The 19793-nt window shown below is 38.7% G+C and overlaps 2 protein-coding genes across 3 annotated transcripts in view; one reads left to right on the top strand and one right to left on the bottom strand.

Annotated features, from left to right (window-relative positions):
- Positions 1 to 19793, bottom strand: part of IQGAP2 (IQ motif containing GTPase activating protein 2) — a 112478-nt gene that overhangs the window by 26400 nt on the left and 66285 nt on the right. For both annotated transcript variants that reach the window (XM_053447958.1, XM_053447959.1), the window contains 3 exons: positions 2493 to 2583; positions 1574 to 1741; positions 935 to 1077 (listed from right to left, as the gene is read on the bottom strand). In XM_053447958.1, coding sequence (XP_053303933.1) covers positions 935 to 1077; positions 1574 to 1741; positions 2493 to 2583 — 402 coding nt within the window. The remainder of the gene's footprint in view (positions 1 to 934; positions 1078 to 1573; positions 1742 to 2492; positions 2584 to 19793) is intronic.
- On the top strand, positions 8852 to 10680 carry F2RL2 (coagulation factor II thrombin receptor like 2; the record flags this gene model as incomplete). Its single annotated transcript, XM_053467717.1, has 1 exon — positions 8852 to 10680. A coding segment is annotated over one exon (984 nt), but the record flags the coding sequence as incomplete, so codon positions are not given.

Below are 19793 nucleotides of genomic sequence, written 5' to 3'. Positions count from 1 at the left end.
GCCCGTTGGCATTGTGGTCACTGCCGTATGCATTGTATTATTGTACAATGTGTAATGTGTCTTAATGGCTGTCAGTGACTGGAACTGAACCGTTCACTAAAGCCTCCTTAAATTTTTTTTTAAAGTTAATTGTTCCTCAATTATTACTTTAGCGGATAATTATGTATGGATAAAGTAATCCACACTCCATATTACATAGTGTTCATTAACAGATGAAAAAAGCACTTTCTCTAAAATTTTTAGCATTAGACACAGGAGTTAACTCCAGAACATTATTCTTCAATCAGCCATGCCGTTATTTAATATTTATCCACTGAGGGTAAATATTGATATAGTTTCAAATAATATATAGAAGCGTGACAAAATTGAGCTAAGCCCTGGTGACCAGCCATAGACTGTTTTCTGCCAAACAGAGCTGGCCCTGGGATTCTAGTACCCTAGGCAAACCATTATGCATCGCCCTTGGGCCAATTGCTTACTCATGCACATGATGAAAGCAGTCCATCTCAGAACCCCAGGAAGCCCTGGTGACAAATATATATTGGGTGTCAAAACCACATCCTATTAAGAATCATTAGACATTATTGCGGCATATGTATATAAGTGAAAATGAAACGGTTCTCAGCTAAGAGCTAAAATAGGCATATTAAGAAAGAACAGGGTAATTGCGTATTTTGTATTTGTCTTACATGTTCCATCATTCCATAGTCCGCCAGAAACCCCCTTCGACAAACTGTCGAGTTTAAGGTAAATGGGCCTTTTAAGAATTGCTTGCCCTAATCTGTAGTTGATAACGGATTGTAATTTCTAGAAGAAACATGGTTCCTACATATATGTTATATTCATTTTATGTTTGATTTTGCTGAAATGAGATTGTAATTGGGATAAATAATAGATTATTTAGCTTTCACGACACAAATGCTAGCGCACGCACCTGAATTTCTTCCCGGGAAAGCCAAGAACTCTTTGGAGTAATTTCTTCTGGTTGAGACCACTGTCCTCTTTCTGTGTCAACATTGTAGTAATAGTCATATTTATCTTTTAGTCTTATCTTTAGCCAGGAGCCCTCCTCTGTCCCTGCATTACAATAAATGAAAGAAAATGATCCCGGTGAACAAATTACATTAATTAAAGCTTACCTTCCAGATACACTGAACATTGGAAAGAACTGTAAAACTAATGCATATGTAACCTGCCTAGTGCCTACTGCAAAAAGATCTTGTGCGCGATCAAAAAAGAAGATCAGATTAAAAGAAGTGGGTAACACTAAAATTCTCACAATATACACATTCATATGACAAGACTAGAATTGACAAATCGATAGATACATTAGGTAGGGAGGGCCCTGCTTGCAAGCTTACAATATAGATGTGTGTGTGTGTGTGTGTATATATATATATATATATATATATATATATATATATATATATATATATATATATATATATATATATATATATATATATATATATATACACACACACACACACACACACATGCGGTATAAAGTAGAAAAACAGCACTGGAAGGGTAACCAAAAAAAATAATTGACGAGATAAGCATTCTTTATTACCTTCTTTGTATTTTTGCATCTTGGCTTCATACAGGTCCTTGTGATACGCTTTTGAACACTCTGCAAGCACTCCCTTTAACCCTGTCCTGGACGATTGCAAGGCCAGCAGAGTATGCTGATCTTCATTCTTATCCAAAGCCAAGTTAATTTCTGCCACCCCTGATGCCACTAATTTAACCAAAAGGATAAAAATATGAGTACAAATAATATGCACGCTTGTATTACGCGTCAATAGTAATTATTAATTAAGTCACTAAAAGTGTTCTCGGAAGAAGGTAATTATTTAACTATTGAAATGGCAAAAAAGGGCAATGCCAGATTATACCCGAGTGGCTCTCAAAATCTCTGGGTAATCAGCTTTGGTGAGAAGAGATATTAGTGTATATAAATAGGGTCTGGTACATGCAACGGTACGATTAGGACGGCAGTCTTTATTATAGATGTGTAGAAAGAGTGACAGTGATTGGCGCGCTGACAGGTAGGATTTTTAAGTATAGTAACACATTGGGGTGGTGGTGTGGGATTGATATGTTGTCGTTCATAATATTTGTGATTTGTGTACAATGATATTTTCCACCTTACTTTGTATAAGTTGGCTTACTCTTTAATTTAAAAAATCTTGAATAAAGAATAGCAACAACCTTGGGCAAGATAATATCTAAAGGCTGTAATGCAGAAAAACTTGTTACATAAAAGTATTTTATGACAAAAGCTTTCCATTTTTTACACACCTTATATTCAATACATTTAAATTACTTTCAGGGTGTGTTACTGGGCTCATGCAGGTTTCTGTTTTGTAACAGAAAAAGCCACTCAATGACTCTTAACGCAAAATCAGTACAATTACAGTACAGTAAAGATTAGTAGTAATAATAATTGTAGTAATAATATTAATAATAGTAATAATAATGTTCCATACACTTATGAGCATCTTCAGTGTCTTGGTTTGAACTGTGGATCCCTCTTTGTATTTCATCCAACCAAAGAGCAGCAGATTCATCTTTAGAATCCTGAAAAAAGAAAATATCACTGAAAACGTGCCTACTGAGTGTATGTGTATATATATATATATATATTATACACACACACACACACACACACACACACACACACACATTACTGTTCAAAAGTTTGGGGTCACTTAACTGTTTTCATGGAAAGTAACATGATTGCAAAAGTGGTTTCTATTGATCAATTTGCCTTTTAAACTTATACTTGGATTATCTAATACAACGTTCCATTGGAACACAGGAGTGACGGGAGTGATAAAGGGCCTCTGTACGTCTGCGAAGATATTTCATTAAAATAGCCGTTTCCAGCTACAACATATTTCTGATCAATTGGATATTATTTTAATGGACAATTTATCAAAGAAGTTTCTAAGTGACCCAAATCTTTTGAAGCATAATGTCCTTAAAATGATGTCCTCTGTTTTACACATCTTTTTCTGTAACGGCTGCATCTCCACATCTTACAACAACATATTTATTGGGGTTGCCGTCCCAGTGCTGACCCGGGGCAGCACCACCATCCAGCCCAATAGACCAACCATATGAAACGAGTATTTTTCTTCTGCTAGTCTTCTTAAAATGCTTAGATTATGACTCAGAATTGAGTAGTGCTTTAAGCGTTACACTAGAGACCTGCACAGACCTCCACATTATAACTAGGCCCTTTTAAAGCTGTAGTGCACAAAGTAGGCCAAATGTGCAATAGGGTTGATGCCTATGCCAAATGCATAAATCAGTTGGCTTGGGTCAGAATATGCCATTGTTTATAAAGCTCCTCCACCTACGTATAAATTCTCTGTATGGAAAACGTAATCTCCAATACGATTCTCACCAAAATATATAATTTTACACTATAAATTAGCAGGCGTCCATCCACTAAATAGGACTACAGCACAGAAGAGACAGCCTGGCTTAAATACCCAAATTCACCTTAATCCCCAGACAATTCTAGTATTTAATATGCATAGTCAGGGATGGCCTCAAGCCCTAATTGCTGTGACTGCTGTTATTTTACCTATTCTACTAGATTTTGAATAGGCATATAAACATGCTATTCTGTGCATACCCCCTGCTATCTTCTCAAACAGAATGTCAGGAAACATGAGCGGCAATAAGAGGAGTCGCTTCCTTTTTTCTCCACTTCTTATTGTAATTCCAAAGATGTCTAAGGCTTGAATACTTCAAAGGAAGATTTATATACATCTCTATTGACTCCCCAGTACTAGACTTGGGGGCTTCTGCTTCCGTAGTCAACCCAATGCAATGCCTCTGGGTATATAAGAGAGGTGTGATGATTTCCTAATGTCTTTGCATTACTTTGCCATGTAAACTAAAGGGGCTTCTTAAAAAAAGCTTTTGTGTTGTATGTGATGTGTTTTTACACGATTAAACCTTCAAAGGAAACAATCAAATAACAGATCTGCAAAGGTTTGTTATTTTATTTGTTAGAAATCTATATATTAGAAATGATCTTTGCTTATTTTGTGCGATTAACAGACGCATTTTTGAGCACGCAACCCTTGCTTGTAACTACACAATTATTGACACCCAATTTAATCGTTTTACCTCTCTGGTTTACATCAGCAGCCAGGTTGTGGCATGCACAAGAATCTGGGATCCATTCCAGACATTAACATCTGTCTACAGACATAATAATAATAATGCAGTTCTTACTGTTTAGTGGATGGGAAATGTATTTCCTGCCTACAGCTAAAACACTGCAAACATGTTAACCCAAACAGCTCCTTGCGTTGATGCCTGCCACTACCTGAGTATTGTTAATAAGGAAACGACAAATTATTGGTTAATCTGTGGGACATAGAATTATAGGATACCTACAACAGATTAATCACCAGCAAATATTTTGTACGTTAGTTAAATGGTGTTAGATAAAAGGAACAGCCTCCCGCTCCCTCTATGACCAACTTTGTTGGTGCAATTTCACCTTGTTCAAAGACAATTTAACTACTTTACTTAAGTCTGGCTCCAGCAGTCTGTGCCCTGTGTCTTGAGTATAATTAAGTGTTTACACAGTTACCATTGTGTTATGTGCTAATTTTATCACTCCTGTAAAGCGCGTCACCTCCTCTTCCCCTTGAAATATGTCTGTAATATAATTCTTGTTTACACTTCTTCTAGTTACATTCCAGCTACAAAGGACCTGGGCGGCATCACACTCATCAATGGCACATAACACATTCCTGCAAGCTGTTGGGCCAGTAGCAGGTCTCTGAGCTCTTCAGTTTTGACCCGGAGTCTCTGGGCAAAGTCCAGCTTCCCCCAGTCTTTGGGTACGTTTTTTTTGTACTGTGGGCAGGGGAAGGGTGTGGCCACACACAATCCCCACCTACTTTCCTCCCACAAAAGGCTGGGGTTAGTCACACCCATACACACAAAGCCACACCCCAGAAGAGGGACAGCTTTGTGTAGCCTGTCCTGAAAAGGTCCCATGTATGCCAATAGGATAGATTACTGAACTAAAGTTCTGATAACCACACAAAATGGTGTAATTCCATGATCGATGTGGAATCCTTAAAAAAAAAAATTCAATCTTAACAGGTTAATTAGCATTTTAAGTCTAAATGTGCTCTTCTACCCGGTGTACTGGATTTTGAAACATTAAAAGCATCATTCCTAGTAATTTTGAATAGCCAACCGCTTCCCGGAAATCATTTTTAATCAAGTGTTTTTTCCTCTCATACAGAATATATTCCAAAAACACTTGTCGATATAGACGTGGATTTTTTTTAAAGTTATAGTTTTTTTACGATTAGATAAGGGGAACAATTAAAATGCTGAACATGGTGCAATTAATGCTTTGTTTAAATCATTAAAGGCTGGTTTTGCTTCCCTCTCTAAACATGAGGCTTTAATTTGTTATTTGTATTACAAAATAAAGACAAACAAATTAAAAAAAAACATCAATAGAAACCACAGTTATCAGTTTGTGAACAGAAATGCCTTAATAACTCTCTGTGGCTGTGGATAAAGGATTAAAGGGAAGAGAACATGAGACTGAACAAGAAAAACCTGTAGTGACTCATCAGTAGGGCCAACAGATAAGGTCCACAATCTAGAACTTGGCTCACGTTTTGTCCTGGATAGACCACAAACTATGACACACGTTTCCTGTGTACTGCGCTGGCATCTAACTGCTCTTGGATTTGCTAGTAAAATTAGGATTGCTTAATTAGCATTGTTCAGTGCTATTATACCCTTCCTAATCATTACAGCAAACATTATTACACAACTGAACATACTTTGTGGGTTCCACGCTGACGTCTGCTTACAACTTAATGGAAAATTTACATCTAGTACAGGGAGAAGTTTATTTCTACGGAACTGAAACGCAAGAGGTCATAATCTAAAACTAAGGCCAGAGACTTCCATGTAATGTAAGGAGATTTTACTTTACAGAGAGGGTGCGTTAGACATATAAGTATTGTAAATCTAAGATGAGACCAAGCACTGACTCAGGTTTGAGTCTTTGCTGCAGCAAAAAAGGACATACTAGATGGGATGAATGGTTCTTATGATACTGTCAAACCAAAGTACCACCAGGGTTCCTGCTGAAGTATAGTTGGGCATACCTGAGAACCCTCTGGGTTTCCCACCACTTCCCATTGGTTGTCCAGGTCAACACCCAAATCCTCTGGGTCAATACACATCTCACTTTCCACCCATTTCCCCTTAAAAAGGGGTTGTTTCCCACGATGTGGGCAGAGACCGTCCTCCAACGTCAGCGGGCAGTCCTGGCCTTGTCCTGCAAGGGTAGGTTCTGGGTAGCCAGAGCCCACAAGTTTCCAGGTATGTAGAAGGGGAATACTTTCGTAAATTGAGAATGCATGTCTCCTTCACACAGTTTAGCATAAAATAATTATTAAAATGATGTATTGTGTGTTACTTTGTATAAAAATGTATGATGTCACTCTTAATGTGGGAGTGCAAGCATTATGTAATATCCTATCTCCTCACTTCTAATTAAATTTAGTTATAGAGGGCAGATATATTCCATAACGCTATTAAAATATGGAGAAAGTTATTAAAATTTACAATATACAAAAATGATGATAAAGTTAACGCAGATTAAGATATATTGCCACAAAGGGAGACGAGGGTCCTACTCTTAAGAGTTTCCATTTTTTCTCCTCGCCTAGCATGAAAAACCAACAAGAGAAATTAACAACAGGGGAAAAATAATGGCAAGAAATATTGATGCAGATGAATAGGAGAAGTATTAGTAGAGAAGAGGAAGTTAAGATGACTGCATCTACACAAGATGAGTTTAAAGTACACACACATTGTATTCCTAAAAAAAAAAAACATTGGATATGTTTAGCATACAGATCTGTAAGATGGAAGATTCGAGATGATCCATTTTAAGATGTTCCTGTTTGGGCTTATTTTATATACGTTTAAAACTCCTAATCATGTGAGCAGAGTACTGGTTTGCAATTCTGAAACCACACATTCAATTATTGTATTCTATGAAACCTGTACAAAGACTCGTATTAAAAGTCGCCTACTAAGGGTTAAGAAACTTCTGAACAACCTGAGATCTTCCGGCTGGCTTGTACAGTCATGTGTATACTTCTGCGTCATTCCTTCATCTCCCACAGGAAATATTTTACAGAACACAGCCCTTCAGCTGAGAGGACTGCTGCCTTGCGAGAAGACAAATGGCACCAAGTCACAAGGGAGCAGAAAGATTGATGCCATGATCATAGAAAACAGAAATCGTTACATGAACTGCTAAGAAAGCCTAATAATGAAAGTCTTGCCGGTCCTGCTGTTTCTCTTTGTGGAGGTTTCGAAAGGTAAGTCTTATGAGGCTCTCGCACGTACGAAAAAGTGGGTTTGGTTCATCGTGGAACATTATCGGAGAATTCAGGGGAAGCTTGATTTGCTGTGATACTACGTCCTACAAAAAGTATGCAAACAACGCGTAGTGGAAAATCTAGAAGTTGTAATATAGAAAGAATTGTATTTTTTTTCCTTCTTCTGTTATTATTGATGCTGAAAATGTTGTATCTGATCACACCGAGCTTTTCCCCAGTTATTTTTATACGATATATCAGCTTTACACAGCTTTAATACTTTTTAATGCTAAATGCAGTGGAGGAGACATGTATTCTCATATCCAAAATTACTTCTTCCGCATCTAGCCCCCAGCAGGAACCCTGGTGGTTCTTTACTTTGGTAGATCTTCAGCCCCTCTGCCCATTCTTTCAGATGTAAATACCCAGTCGTTAATCATTCCTTGGTCTCATCTTAGGTTCATAATTGCTTTATGCTGATTCCATTAATGTTTAAATTGCCTTCTTTAGGGGGTATTCCACTTATCTACCACGTATTCACTCAGTAAAGTAAAACATCTTTACATTATATCTAAGAACCTGACTCTAGTTTTAGATTTGCTTTAAAGCTATGACCTACCAAAAGCATGCAAACAATGTGGAAAAGTGTAAAGCGTAAAATGTAAAGTTAAAGTATAACTTTGTTATATAAATACTGGAACATTGCAGTAATAAACATTGCCAAATAATAAAAAAAAGATACAAGATCAGTATAATCACTTAACTCTCACATACATATGCGTGCCAAGCCCAGCATGCAATAAAAACGGATCAAAAATTGTATTAAAAATCAATGTTTCTTGTTAATAACATGAGGTACTTTTAAATGCACTTGCAATGATGGAAAGTGCATATATGATGTTTAATAACTGCTTCTGGCAAGATTTTACAAACCTAGTTCCCAGATTACAGTAAAACGATTTTAGTTCAGGAGTTACTTATAACATTAATGCTAATCTCTGGAAAGAAATTATTTAAGGCTATACAATTATACATTATGTTTGTTACTATTATATCATGTAACTCTTTTTTAATAAAAATGCCATCACTTTTAATGAACATAATAAATGCAAATATTTTGTATTGTGATGTTATATCCTTCAGTTCAAAGGATGCAGGATTTCCAAAGAATAAAAGTTTCCTGAACAGACAATGTTGTTATGGAATTCTACTAACAATGTATGCAAATTACTATAAAGAGTATTCATTTTTAAAATTATTATAAATGTCATTTATAAGAGGCTTCAATGTTTTCTTTTCTAGGTAGTGATGGTAATTTGGGTACAGATCCGGCCGAAACCATAAACAAAACCCGAACTTTCCGTGCATGGTTAGGAGACTTTGAACCACTACCAAGTCATATAATCAATGGAGATCTTGAGCCCATTCCAAGTCTTCAAATCAATGGCGTTACTGAGCCCAGTACAAACAATGCACAGAAATGCTCCCAGATTACCAACAAAGAACCAGTGAGGGTAAACAATTCTACTAAAGAGTTCTTGAGAAGCTCCATTAGCACCAGGCTGATCCCAGCTGTCTACATTGCTGTTGTGCTTATTGGTGTCCCGTCCAATGCCATCATTCTGTGGATGCTCTTTCATCGCGTCAGATCAGTGTGCACGGCAATATTCTACACAAACCTGGCCATTTCGGATTTACTCTTCTGCATCATGCTACCTTTCAAGATAGCATATCACCTCAATGGCAATAACTGGATATTTGGAGAGGCGATGTGCCGTCTCACCACGATGTTCTTCTATGGCAATATGTACTGCTCGATACTCCTCCTGACAAGCATAAGCATTAGCCGCTACATTGCCATCGTTCACCCTTTCATATATCGGAGTTTACCAAAACGCACCTGCACCATTTTTCTGTGCCTGCTTGTGTGGACCATTGTTCTTGTGTACATGATCCCGTTTTTCACTACCAAACAAACCTATCACTTGGATTTGGATATTGTCACTTGCCACGATGTATACGACACCTCAGCAGATGCATTCCAGTTCTATTACTTTATCTCTCTGGTGGTCTTTGGATTTCTGATACCACTCTGTATTGTGACATTCTGCTACTTCTCAATCATGAGAACCCTGGCTGTTCATGACCACAAGCGAATACTGTACGTGAAAATAACAATTCTACTCCTGGTTATTTTTGCACTTTGTTTCACACCAAGTAACATCATTCTTCTCATTCATCAAATCAGGTATCATTATAACAAGAAAGATGACATGTATGGTTGCTACTTAATGGCGCTATGCCTGAGCAGTTTAAACAGCTGCCTTGACCCGTTTCTCTACTTTCTAATGTCCAAGATAACAAACCCCTCCAATAACTATGTCACAATGATCAAACAGTCTCATGAAACTCACACCAAGCTGTTGCCTTCCTAGCTGTGAAAGTAAATCTGACCACGAGTTCTACTCTTTGGTCGTATAGCGCCACCTGCTGGATAACTGTGTATTGTTTGTAAAATTGGCTGAAATTATTAGAATGAAAGGTTCATTGTTTTAATGGAACAAAATCATTTTTTTTTATTTTTATAAAAGTGGTACAAACCACAATTCTAACAGTTGCAGTTGCAATAAAAATACATATGGGGATGAGCCAAAGCACAACCACTTCAATGAAAAAAGTTTTAGAAAATATTTTATCAACAAAGTTTTTTTTACATAATAAAATATGTTATACTATACTACTTAAACTATGTTTATCCATAATGGAAACATATTCTTTATTACTATATTTTTTGCTAAAATTATTAGTTATTTATTACACATTTCATTACGGTGAAAGCACACCTCTCAACTAAGATTCCCTTTCAAAATGTATTAGCGGAACTATAGCAAAAAAAAAAAAAATTAAGGTAACCAATAAATACAAATTATACTGCATACTTACAGAGGACTTATAATATGCAAATAGTTTGATCCAAAAAAGGGAAAGAAATAAAAGTAAAGAGTAATCATAGTACTTTCATAGTCAAAATGTTTAGGTAAAACTGAAGATAAAAAATGTCAAATAATACAAAGATGTATGTCTGACATCCGGTATTAGACATGTAAATAGGATGAGCAGGCTGTCTAATTTTGTAAATTTTTGAGTGTCAGAGGGACTTGCCCCCAGAACATGTTGATTTATATCATACACTGTCTATTCTAGCCACATGTATATTGTTTAGAAACATGAATATTGTTTTGTCACTAAGAATAAAAATAAAACTGATATTAAGTAGTTATTACCAATCTTGCATTCTTGACTTTGGTCATCCTGTACTAAAGGGGTTAAAATTGAAGATGATTTGATCAAATCTGATAATATTATGCATAACTATTAATTTAAGCACACATTATTTATGGGTTATATCGTTATGGTGACAGAAATTGCATTCATTCTACCTCTTATAACAGTTATATTTCAGTATTTTCAATATTGAAAAATACTGTTAACCCTTTGCAATCCCAGTCACGTGCTAACGACGGCACCATGCCGTTGCTAGCACTACCCTACCTTGATGGAGGTCTGTGGACCTCCATTACCACCTACCCCGGCAATCTGCCCCTCACACTGAAGGGCATCACCGGGGCCACCCGATCCAGTTACAAATTAAATAAAAAAAGTTTTAAATATTAAATATTATATTGAAAAAAAGTATAAAAAATGTAATGGGGGTCTCTAAAGGCACATAACTAAAGATCAAAAGTGTTGAGACCCCCAAAATACATTTTCTGAAAGTAAATAGTTGCACTTAACAAAATAAATACCAATTTTATTATTCTAGCAAAAGGATCACTGTGGTAGCCAGCATTACCACAGTGATCACCTAGCTATGAATTGTCACTTGCCCTTTTCCAATATGGCTGCTGCTGATATATTTGCAATCCCATGAACACTTGGGTCATGTGGTTAAAATCAACCAATGGCAGAGGGATGATTTCTTTTGAAAACGGACAATACATTTCAAATCAGCCATTTGCTGTCTGGGTGTTAGGTGAGTAAACAGCTTCACTGAACAGCTCTCCCAACTTTGTAAATCATTGCAGTTTTACTACAGAAAGCTCATTTTTTTGCAGTAAAACTGACATCTTTTCTAGCAGCATAATTTCTTTCAAAATAAATATATATTTTGTAAAGAGAATTATGGCTAAACGTCGGATGAGTGCTGAGGAAGCAGCCGAGTGCCTTATCAACTCCTCCTCTGATTCCTCCTCTGATGACGCATCTGCTGGAAATGATTCTGACGTTGTCCCTGGGCTGTCATCAAATAGTAGCGACAGCTCCAGTGACACAGATGAACATGCTGAGCCACAGCGAGGCCGCAGACAGTTCAGAGCTGCCAGTTCCAGTGGCAGAGGGGTGTCAGCATCTGCAGTGGCCCCAGAAAATCCTATGGAAATGGGGGATGTTGTCGCATCTGCAACTTCTGCAGTTGCAACTACATCCGCTGTGGCCCCAGGAGTGGCTGCAGGAGTCTTGGGAATGTCAGATGTGGCATTCCCAGGTGCAGACAGGCCTGTTGCAAGCTATATCTGGACCTATCCCAATATGGTTCAGCCAGTATTGCCTCCATTTACTGGCAATGCTGGTTTCTTGGTGGGCACTGAAAATTTTGAACCCATCAACTACTTTCAGTTGTTTATGGATGATGGGTTCTTAGAAATGATTGTTCAGCAGACAAATCTGTATGCTGAACAATTTTTTCAGCGCACTTCGGTCAGATTGAGCCGCCATGCGAGGGCACATCGGTGGACTGAGACCAACTTGCAAGAGATGAGGAAATTCTGGGGCCTCACTCTACTTATGGGGATTGTAAAAAAGCCAAGTATATCCTCATATTGGTCAAGGCAGTCCAATCATGCGACCCCTAGATTTCCATCTACAATGAGCAGGGACAGATATCTGTTACTGCTCAAGTTTTTGCATTACAATGATAATGCAAATGCTCTGCCACGGGACAATCCAGACCATGACCGACTGTTCAAACTAAGGCCTGTTCTTGACCATTTATTGGCAAGATTTCAGGAGTGCTACTCTCCAGGCCAGAACATATCAGTCAATGAATCCTGGCTCCTTTACAAGGGACGGATTGTTTTTAAACAATACATTCCTTCAAAGAGAGCTCGCTATGGCATTAAGATGTATAAGCTTTGCGAGAGCTCCAGTGGATACACCTATCGTTTTAGGGTATACACTGGCAAGGATTCGGTTCGAGCTCACCCTGACTGTCCCTCCTCGTTTACTGCCACTGAAAAGATAATGTGGGATTTACTTCACCCATTATTTAATAAAGGCCACCACGTGTATGTGGATAACTTTTACACTGCTGTGCCAATATTTAAACATTTATATAGCAATGGCACTGTTGCGTGCGGCACAATCCGTGCCAATAGCAAAGGCTTTCCAACTCACCTGTTCAGAAAGCAAAAGAGAGGAGATACCACAGCTTTGCGTTCTGATGAACTGCTAGCTGTGAAATTTACAGACAAGAAGGATGTCCATCTACTCACAACCATTCATGATGAGAGCACATCACCTGTCTTGGTCAAGGGGCAGAACACATCTACAATGAAACCCATATGTGTCCAGGATTATAATAGGCATATGGGAGGGGTAGATAAGACTGACCAGATGCTTGAATCATACTCTCCTTCTCCCAAAGCATATCCATGGTACAAGAAACTGGCAGTCCACCTGGTACAGTTGTCAATGCTTAATGCATTTGTCCTGTATCAGGCTGCCCAAGGAGGAAGGCTACGTTTCCAGAAATTTCAGGAAGCGGTTATTAATAGCCTTCTATCAGTAGGTGATATTCCAGTAGCTGCGCCAAGTGAGGACAGTGGAAGATTGCATGGCCGTCACTTTGCTGCACATGTACCAGCTACAGAGAAAAAAACGTTCCCCAGTAGGAGGTGCAGAGTGTGCAGTCACCAAGGACGTCGTAAAGATACCCGATACTATTGTCCAGACTGCCCCTCTAAACCAGGACTATGCATGCCAGATTGTTTCCGTATTTATCACACTATGGAACAATACTAGCTGCATACCCCTGCAATCCCAGTAGGCCCTGGTTGAGGCTTTATCCGGACCAGTGTTACTAGCTACATACGCCTGGGAACCTGCAATCCCAGGAGGCTCTGGTTGAGGTTTTCACCTGACCAGCGATACTAGCTACATACCCCTACAACACCAAGAGGCCCTGGTTGAGGTTTTCACCTGACCAGCGTTACTAGCTACATACCCCTTCAACCCCAGGAGGCCCTAGTTGAGGTTTTCACCTGACCAGCGTACTCCAACCACCATGAACACTTTAGTGAATTAAAGTCATCATGGTGGTAGCAGTCAGTATGTGCAGTATTCTGCTTGAAACACTGCACATGCTGAGAAATCTGTGGAGCTTGATGTTGGATTCCAGGTAAGTAAAGGGTGTGAAAGGAGATATGAAAAGTGTGTGTGTGTGTGTGTGTGTATATGGAAATATGAAAGGTGTGTGAATGAGATATGAAATGTGTGTGAATGAGATATGAAAGGTGTGTGAATGGTCAGTAATAAGGGTTGAAGCCTTGACGTGGCATTACTGCTCACATGGGTATCCATGTGCTAATTCAACCAGTTTGAGTGTCTGTAATATAGAATTAAGTTAGTTAATTAAGGAGGTAGATAAAACTGGTTTCGAGGTAGCCATGTCTGCATTTAGAGAGCTCTAGCCATCTGGGAAGTTAATTTAGGGTACATAAAGCACACATTTTTTGAAAGTATACCCTTTACAGCACCCAATGAGGGGGGTAGATGTATTTCTAGTGCAAAAATGGAGTGCGCAAATATTAGTGGAACATGTCGCTTTGCTTAGAAAAACAAGATTTCCCACACAAAGCGACATGTTCCGTTAATATTTGCGCACTCCAATTGTGCGCTAGAAAACAACTACCCCCTCACTGGATACAGTAAGGGGTGTACTTTCCAAAAATATGTGCTTTATGTACCCTAAATTAACTTCCCAGGTTGTTAGAGCTGTTTAACTGCAGATATGGCAACTTTGAAAATCTTAAAAAAAAAGTTTAAAAGTTGAGGGGTGATGCCTGCAATTAGAGAGCTATAACTACCTGGGACATTAAATTAGGGTATGTAATACACCCCTTAAGGCATCCTATGAGGGGTTACACGCATTTCTACCTTAAAAATGGAGTGCGCAAGAGACAAATGTAAATGTTGATGTGTTTTTTTGAAGTGCAAAGTTCACTTATTTGTTGTACACTTCAGCTTTATGATAATAATACAGCCAGTACCTCATTGGATGCAATTGGGGGTGTAGTTTTTTTAACAATGTATAGTTTTGCTGCCATATCTTAACTTCCCAGGCCGCTAGACAGGGCCAGCCCAAGGCAAAATGCCGCCCCCCCCTTATCTACCCTTCCTCTCCCTCCGTCCCTTCCCCCCCCCATTATCTACCCTTCCCCCCCTCCCCTTTGTACTTACCTTTCAGCAGTCCTGCGGCAAGTCTACCTGTTCGGTCTCGGTGCCGGCTTGTAATGCTGAGCGCCGGAAATCTTCCGGCACTCAGCATTACAAGCCGGCACCAAGACCGAACAGGTAGACTCGCCGCAGACGAGAGAGAGAGGGGGGCCGAGCGGGTACTGACCACTCGGCGCCCCTTTCTCTCTCTTTTGCTTTAAAAAATAAATAAAAAAGGGCTTGGGGCGGCGAAGTGCTGCTCCTTCAAAAGTGCCGCCTGGAGCGGTTGCTCCACTCGGCTCCATTGTCGGGCCGGCCCTGCCGCTAGAGCCGTTTAATTGGTGGCAACCATACATTCAATTTGAAGATGGATTTTGTGATAGTCTATCAAAATTTCTGCTTATTTTAGACCAGTTACTTTGTACAAACATTTAGCAACACAGGTTTTGATGAAAGAGTTTAGAAAAATAAAATTTACTAACGCATTTGTTTGCTTCAAAAGTAAAAAAATACAGTTGTTTCACATATTTTGCTTTATTTCTCAAATCTGACGAGACATACACACATAACAATGGTATATTTCTAATCTGCTGGGTGTGCTGGAAAAAAAATAGTTTGTATAGTTGATTTCCACAACCTTTCCTTCTAGAAGTGTTTGAAGGTGAGATGCACCAAAATGCCGAAAACCAGCTTAGCACCCAGGTGGGAAATGGCTTAGCAGCCAAGGGGTTAATGTACATGTAAGACACCTCCTTTTCTCTTTTTTTTTCCTTTCTACAATGTTTACGCAAACATTTTTTATATCTTGCCCTCTTCCCATGAAAAAAAATGAAAGTAGGTTCAAGGAAAAATAGCAACTGATGTCTTATATACTATATAGCCTTGGATAATGCACCTTAATACATGCTATTTTCCCGAAACTGTTCTATTCCTAAACTGGTGGATTCATTATACGTGATATGCCGTTAGTGATCATGCATTGGATGCGTATCATCTGTAGGTAGACTCTAAATTCATGGAGAAGGGTTTCATACGACCTATGCAGAGACTAAACTGCTCTGAGCTCTGAATCGCCCACAAGTGCATGATGTATACATATAATTAGAAAGGCTGGCAATTTCAGTGAGTGTTACAAACACAAATAACGGGTTTATGCCAAAACTTGGGTGCCCCATGCTACCCTCTTACGATCCAATTTAAGGGCAGAAGAATTTGCTCTTACACAAACCCAGAACCCAAGCAGCCCACATATCGGTGGTCTTGTCCTAGATTCAGCTTTATGCCTAGCCCATGTATGTTTTAGAATCTACAAGTTGAGCTGGGAGGTTGTTCCATTTATTTACCATCTTCTTTACATTACATCTCAACAGTGGCGACTCTAGAAACAATATATAGGGGGGGCACACAAGATACCACAGTCAAACTGGGGGGGCATTAATAATTTCCACCATTAAATGATACGACTGAAAAAACACACACACACACACACACACACATTATATATATATATATATATATATATATATATATATATATATAGCCAAAAGTAATGTGCTATGGAATGATACTTTTGTTATTGGACAATACAATACTTGATCATTCAACATTGGAAGCCTGAAGCCACAATTTAGTACGACTAATCCTTGAAATCCTTTAAACAACACAATACCTTAACTTTTGCACTAAATGATTTCAGGGCCTAATATTAGATCCTGCTGATATATATATAAATATATACATAAATATTAGACCCTGCTGCCCATATATATTAATATTAGCCCCAGTTGCCGATATATATTAATATTAGTCCCTGCTGACGATATATATATATATATATATATATATATATATAAATATTAGACCCTGCTGCCGATAGCAGGTATAGATCAACACATTAACACACAAACCCAGCTTTGCATGTATAGATCAATTTAAATTCACTTGTGATCTCAGCACTGAAGGTATATATCAAATAAACAGAATCAGACATATAAATCCTGTATTTGCAGGTATACAATAATAATATATGAAACGTAGCATCGCAGGTATAGATCAAATAAATACATGGAAACAGCATTGCAGGTATTAATCAACTGAACAAGACATACAAACCCTGTATTTGCAGGTATACATAAATAATGTATGGAAACATAGCATAGCAGATATGGATCTACAGAATAACACAGAAACCCAGCTTTGCAGGTACAGATCAATTGGAATTCACATAAAAACACAGCATTAAAGGTATATTTAAAACCCCCTAAATTACAGGCATAGATCACAGGTTGCACACCCCAAAGCAAGCCCTGGCATCCATGCTGTCCACATAGAACCTGGCCAGCACCCAGATAACACACATACGATTTGCCATCTTTGTCCCATATACACCCGGCCTGTGCCATCTCGGTCCCCAAGGCTCAAATATCCTGCTAGTGCCATCTTTGCCCTTCCACAATTATACATCTATGATACACACAAACACATTAACTCATGCTCTCCCTCATTCAGACAATTCATCCACACATTAACTCATGCTCTCCCTCATTCAGACAATTCATCCATTTTAAGAAACTACGCCCCTTGGAGCTTCAAATGAGGGGCTACACGTATTTCTAGGACAAAAGTTGAGTGCACAAATAAAGATGGAATATGTCTCTTTGGCTAGAAAATATGTTTTTTCTATCCATAGCGACATGTTCATTTGTGTCTAGCGCACTCCATGTTTGTACTAGAAACACATACAGCCCCTCATTTGATGCGCCAAAGTGTGTAGTTCTTGCAAATGTGTACTTTTTGTGCCATAATTTAACTTCCTACATGAGCAGTAATGCCACGTCAAGGCTTCAACCCTAATTACTGATCATTCACATGCCTTTCATATCTCCATTCACTCGCAGAGGCACACACCATACTTTCCATACATTCACTCACATAAGCACACACACCATTCTTTCCCCTTACAATCCCAAAGAAATGATGGTAAAGGGAGAAAAAAAATCACTTTAACAGCAAAAATAAGTTTTGCAGTAAAAATGCAAGGCGCTCCAGGGATGAGATGGTTACTTACGTACCGCACAGGCTAAATGGCTGATTTTAATAATATTTGCAGTTCATCAGGATTTCAAAAATTGCCTCCCTCTACCGTTGGCTAAATTTAACCCCATGATCAAAGGGATCATGGGATTAAAAATTAGTATCGGCCATTTTTAAAAAGGGAATGTGACTTTTTATAGCTATATGATCGCTGTGGTAACATTGCCTATCACAGTGATCATTTAGCTAGAATACTTAAACTTTTTAATTTTTTTTAAAGTTTAACTACTTTATGTTTAAATCTTTTTTTTACATTTTTTTTAACGTAATTTTTTAAAATTATTTTACAAGCTATATATCGTTGGAAAGGTGAGATAATTACCTTTCCAACGGTATATGTTGGAGGTCTGTAGCTGCTCAGATGCCTGAGATACAGGCATCTAAGCAGCATGCCCCCATACCTCTTTAACTGACAATTGTCAGTTATTAATAAAGTTGCGCGGTGACGTCAGCGCGTCATTACGCGCGACGTCACCGGCCGGATCGGGTGGCCCCGGTGATGCCCTTCAGTGTGAGGGGCAGATCGCCGGGGCAGGTGGTGATGGAGGTCCACAGACCTCCATCAAGGTAAGATAGTGCTAGCGACGGCATGGTGCCGTCGTTAGCACCCGACTGTGACTGCTAGCGACGGCACCATGCCGTTGTTAGCAGTCAAGGGGACTGTCCTGGGTGGCTCCAATTTCGGCGGGGGGGCAACAGGGGGGGCAAGGAATATCCTAGGGGGGGCAATTGCCCCCCCTTGCCCCCCTGTAGCGACGCCACTGCATCTCAACCTCTGACCTTCTAGTTTAAGATTATGTCTTGTTCTAACCTTTTTTTTCTCTGAAGTACTCCGTACTTGTACTATGTCAATATCATTCTGGAGATGGAGTCTCTAGAACTGTAAACAATACTCTAGATGAAGTCTGACCAGTGATCTGTAAAGTGGCATACGCATCTCTCTCTGTCCCTAATTCCTCTACCTATACAACCGAGCACACTGCTTGCTTTGGCCGACGCTTTATTGCATTGCCTGCTTACCTTTAAAATATCACTTACGAAGCCAGTATTTGTGCAATATAAATTTCTACATTATAACATGTATTTAATGTAGCCACAAAGCCCAGTGTGTCAGTTTATGCTGTTCTGTACTTTTGGTCAGTATAATATATCCTTCCAGAACAGGGGTATGTTCCAGCGAGTGACAGTAGGTGGCAGTAGAGACAACAAAAATTGTTACATTTTAAAATGCAGCCGGAATAAAGGGAAATCAAAAGCAAATAAAATGTTATCTTCATGATGTAAATGAACATCTGAGAGCAACAGATGGGAAAATTACGTAACACGTTACCGCAGGGGATATCTAAATATCACATATTTTAATTGCACTGATAAAGTAGAATGATCTTGACAATTCACGCACTTAATATAAACACCAGGCAATTCTAAAACGGTAATTATCGGTTCTGGTTTCCATAGAGCTTGTTGTTAGACACACATCAGGGAAAACCACAAATGTACAAAATTAAGTTCAGAAAAAAAAGAAAGAAAAAACACTTGATTAAACGAAAGCAATCTCAGATTGTAAACGTACCCAAAGTACAGTGCTGGGGAAAACGTTGGCGTATTGATGTAATTGTAAATTGACTAAATCAGAAGTATATCTCATGCATGTAGAAAAGCAGAATAACACAACTAAATTCCAGTTTATCCTGAAGGCGTCACTTGTTATTGTATGAAGGAAAAGCACTTATAGCTAGCATTGGGTTCTTGATCTTGAAGCCTGGATGCGTCAGTCACACTCGGGAGGTTTTCTATTAGTCTTAAAAA

This window comes from Spea bombifrons, chromosome 1 (genome assembly GCF_027358695.1).
Source record: "Spea bombifrons isolate aSpeBom1 chromosome 1, aSpeBom1.2.pri, whole genome shotgun sequence".
Classification (NCBI taxonomy): domain Eukaryota; kingdom Metazoa; phylum Chordata; class Amphibia; order Anura; family Pelobatidae; genus Spea; species Spea bombifrons.
The sequence above is the reverse complement of the archived record's forward strand: the minus strand, read 5'-3'. Positions and strand labels throughout refer to the sequence as shown.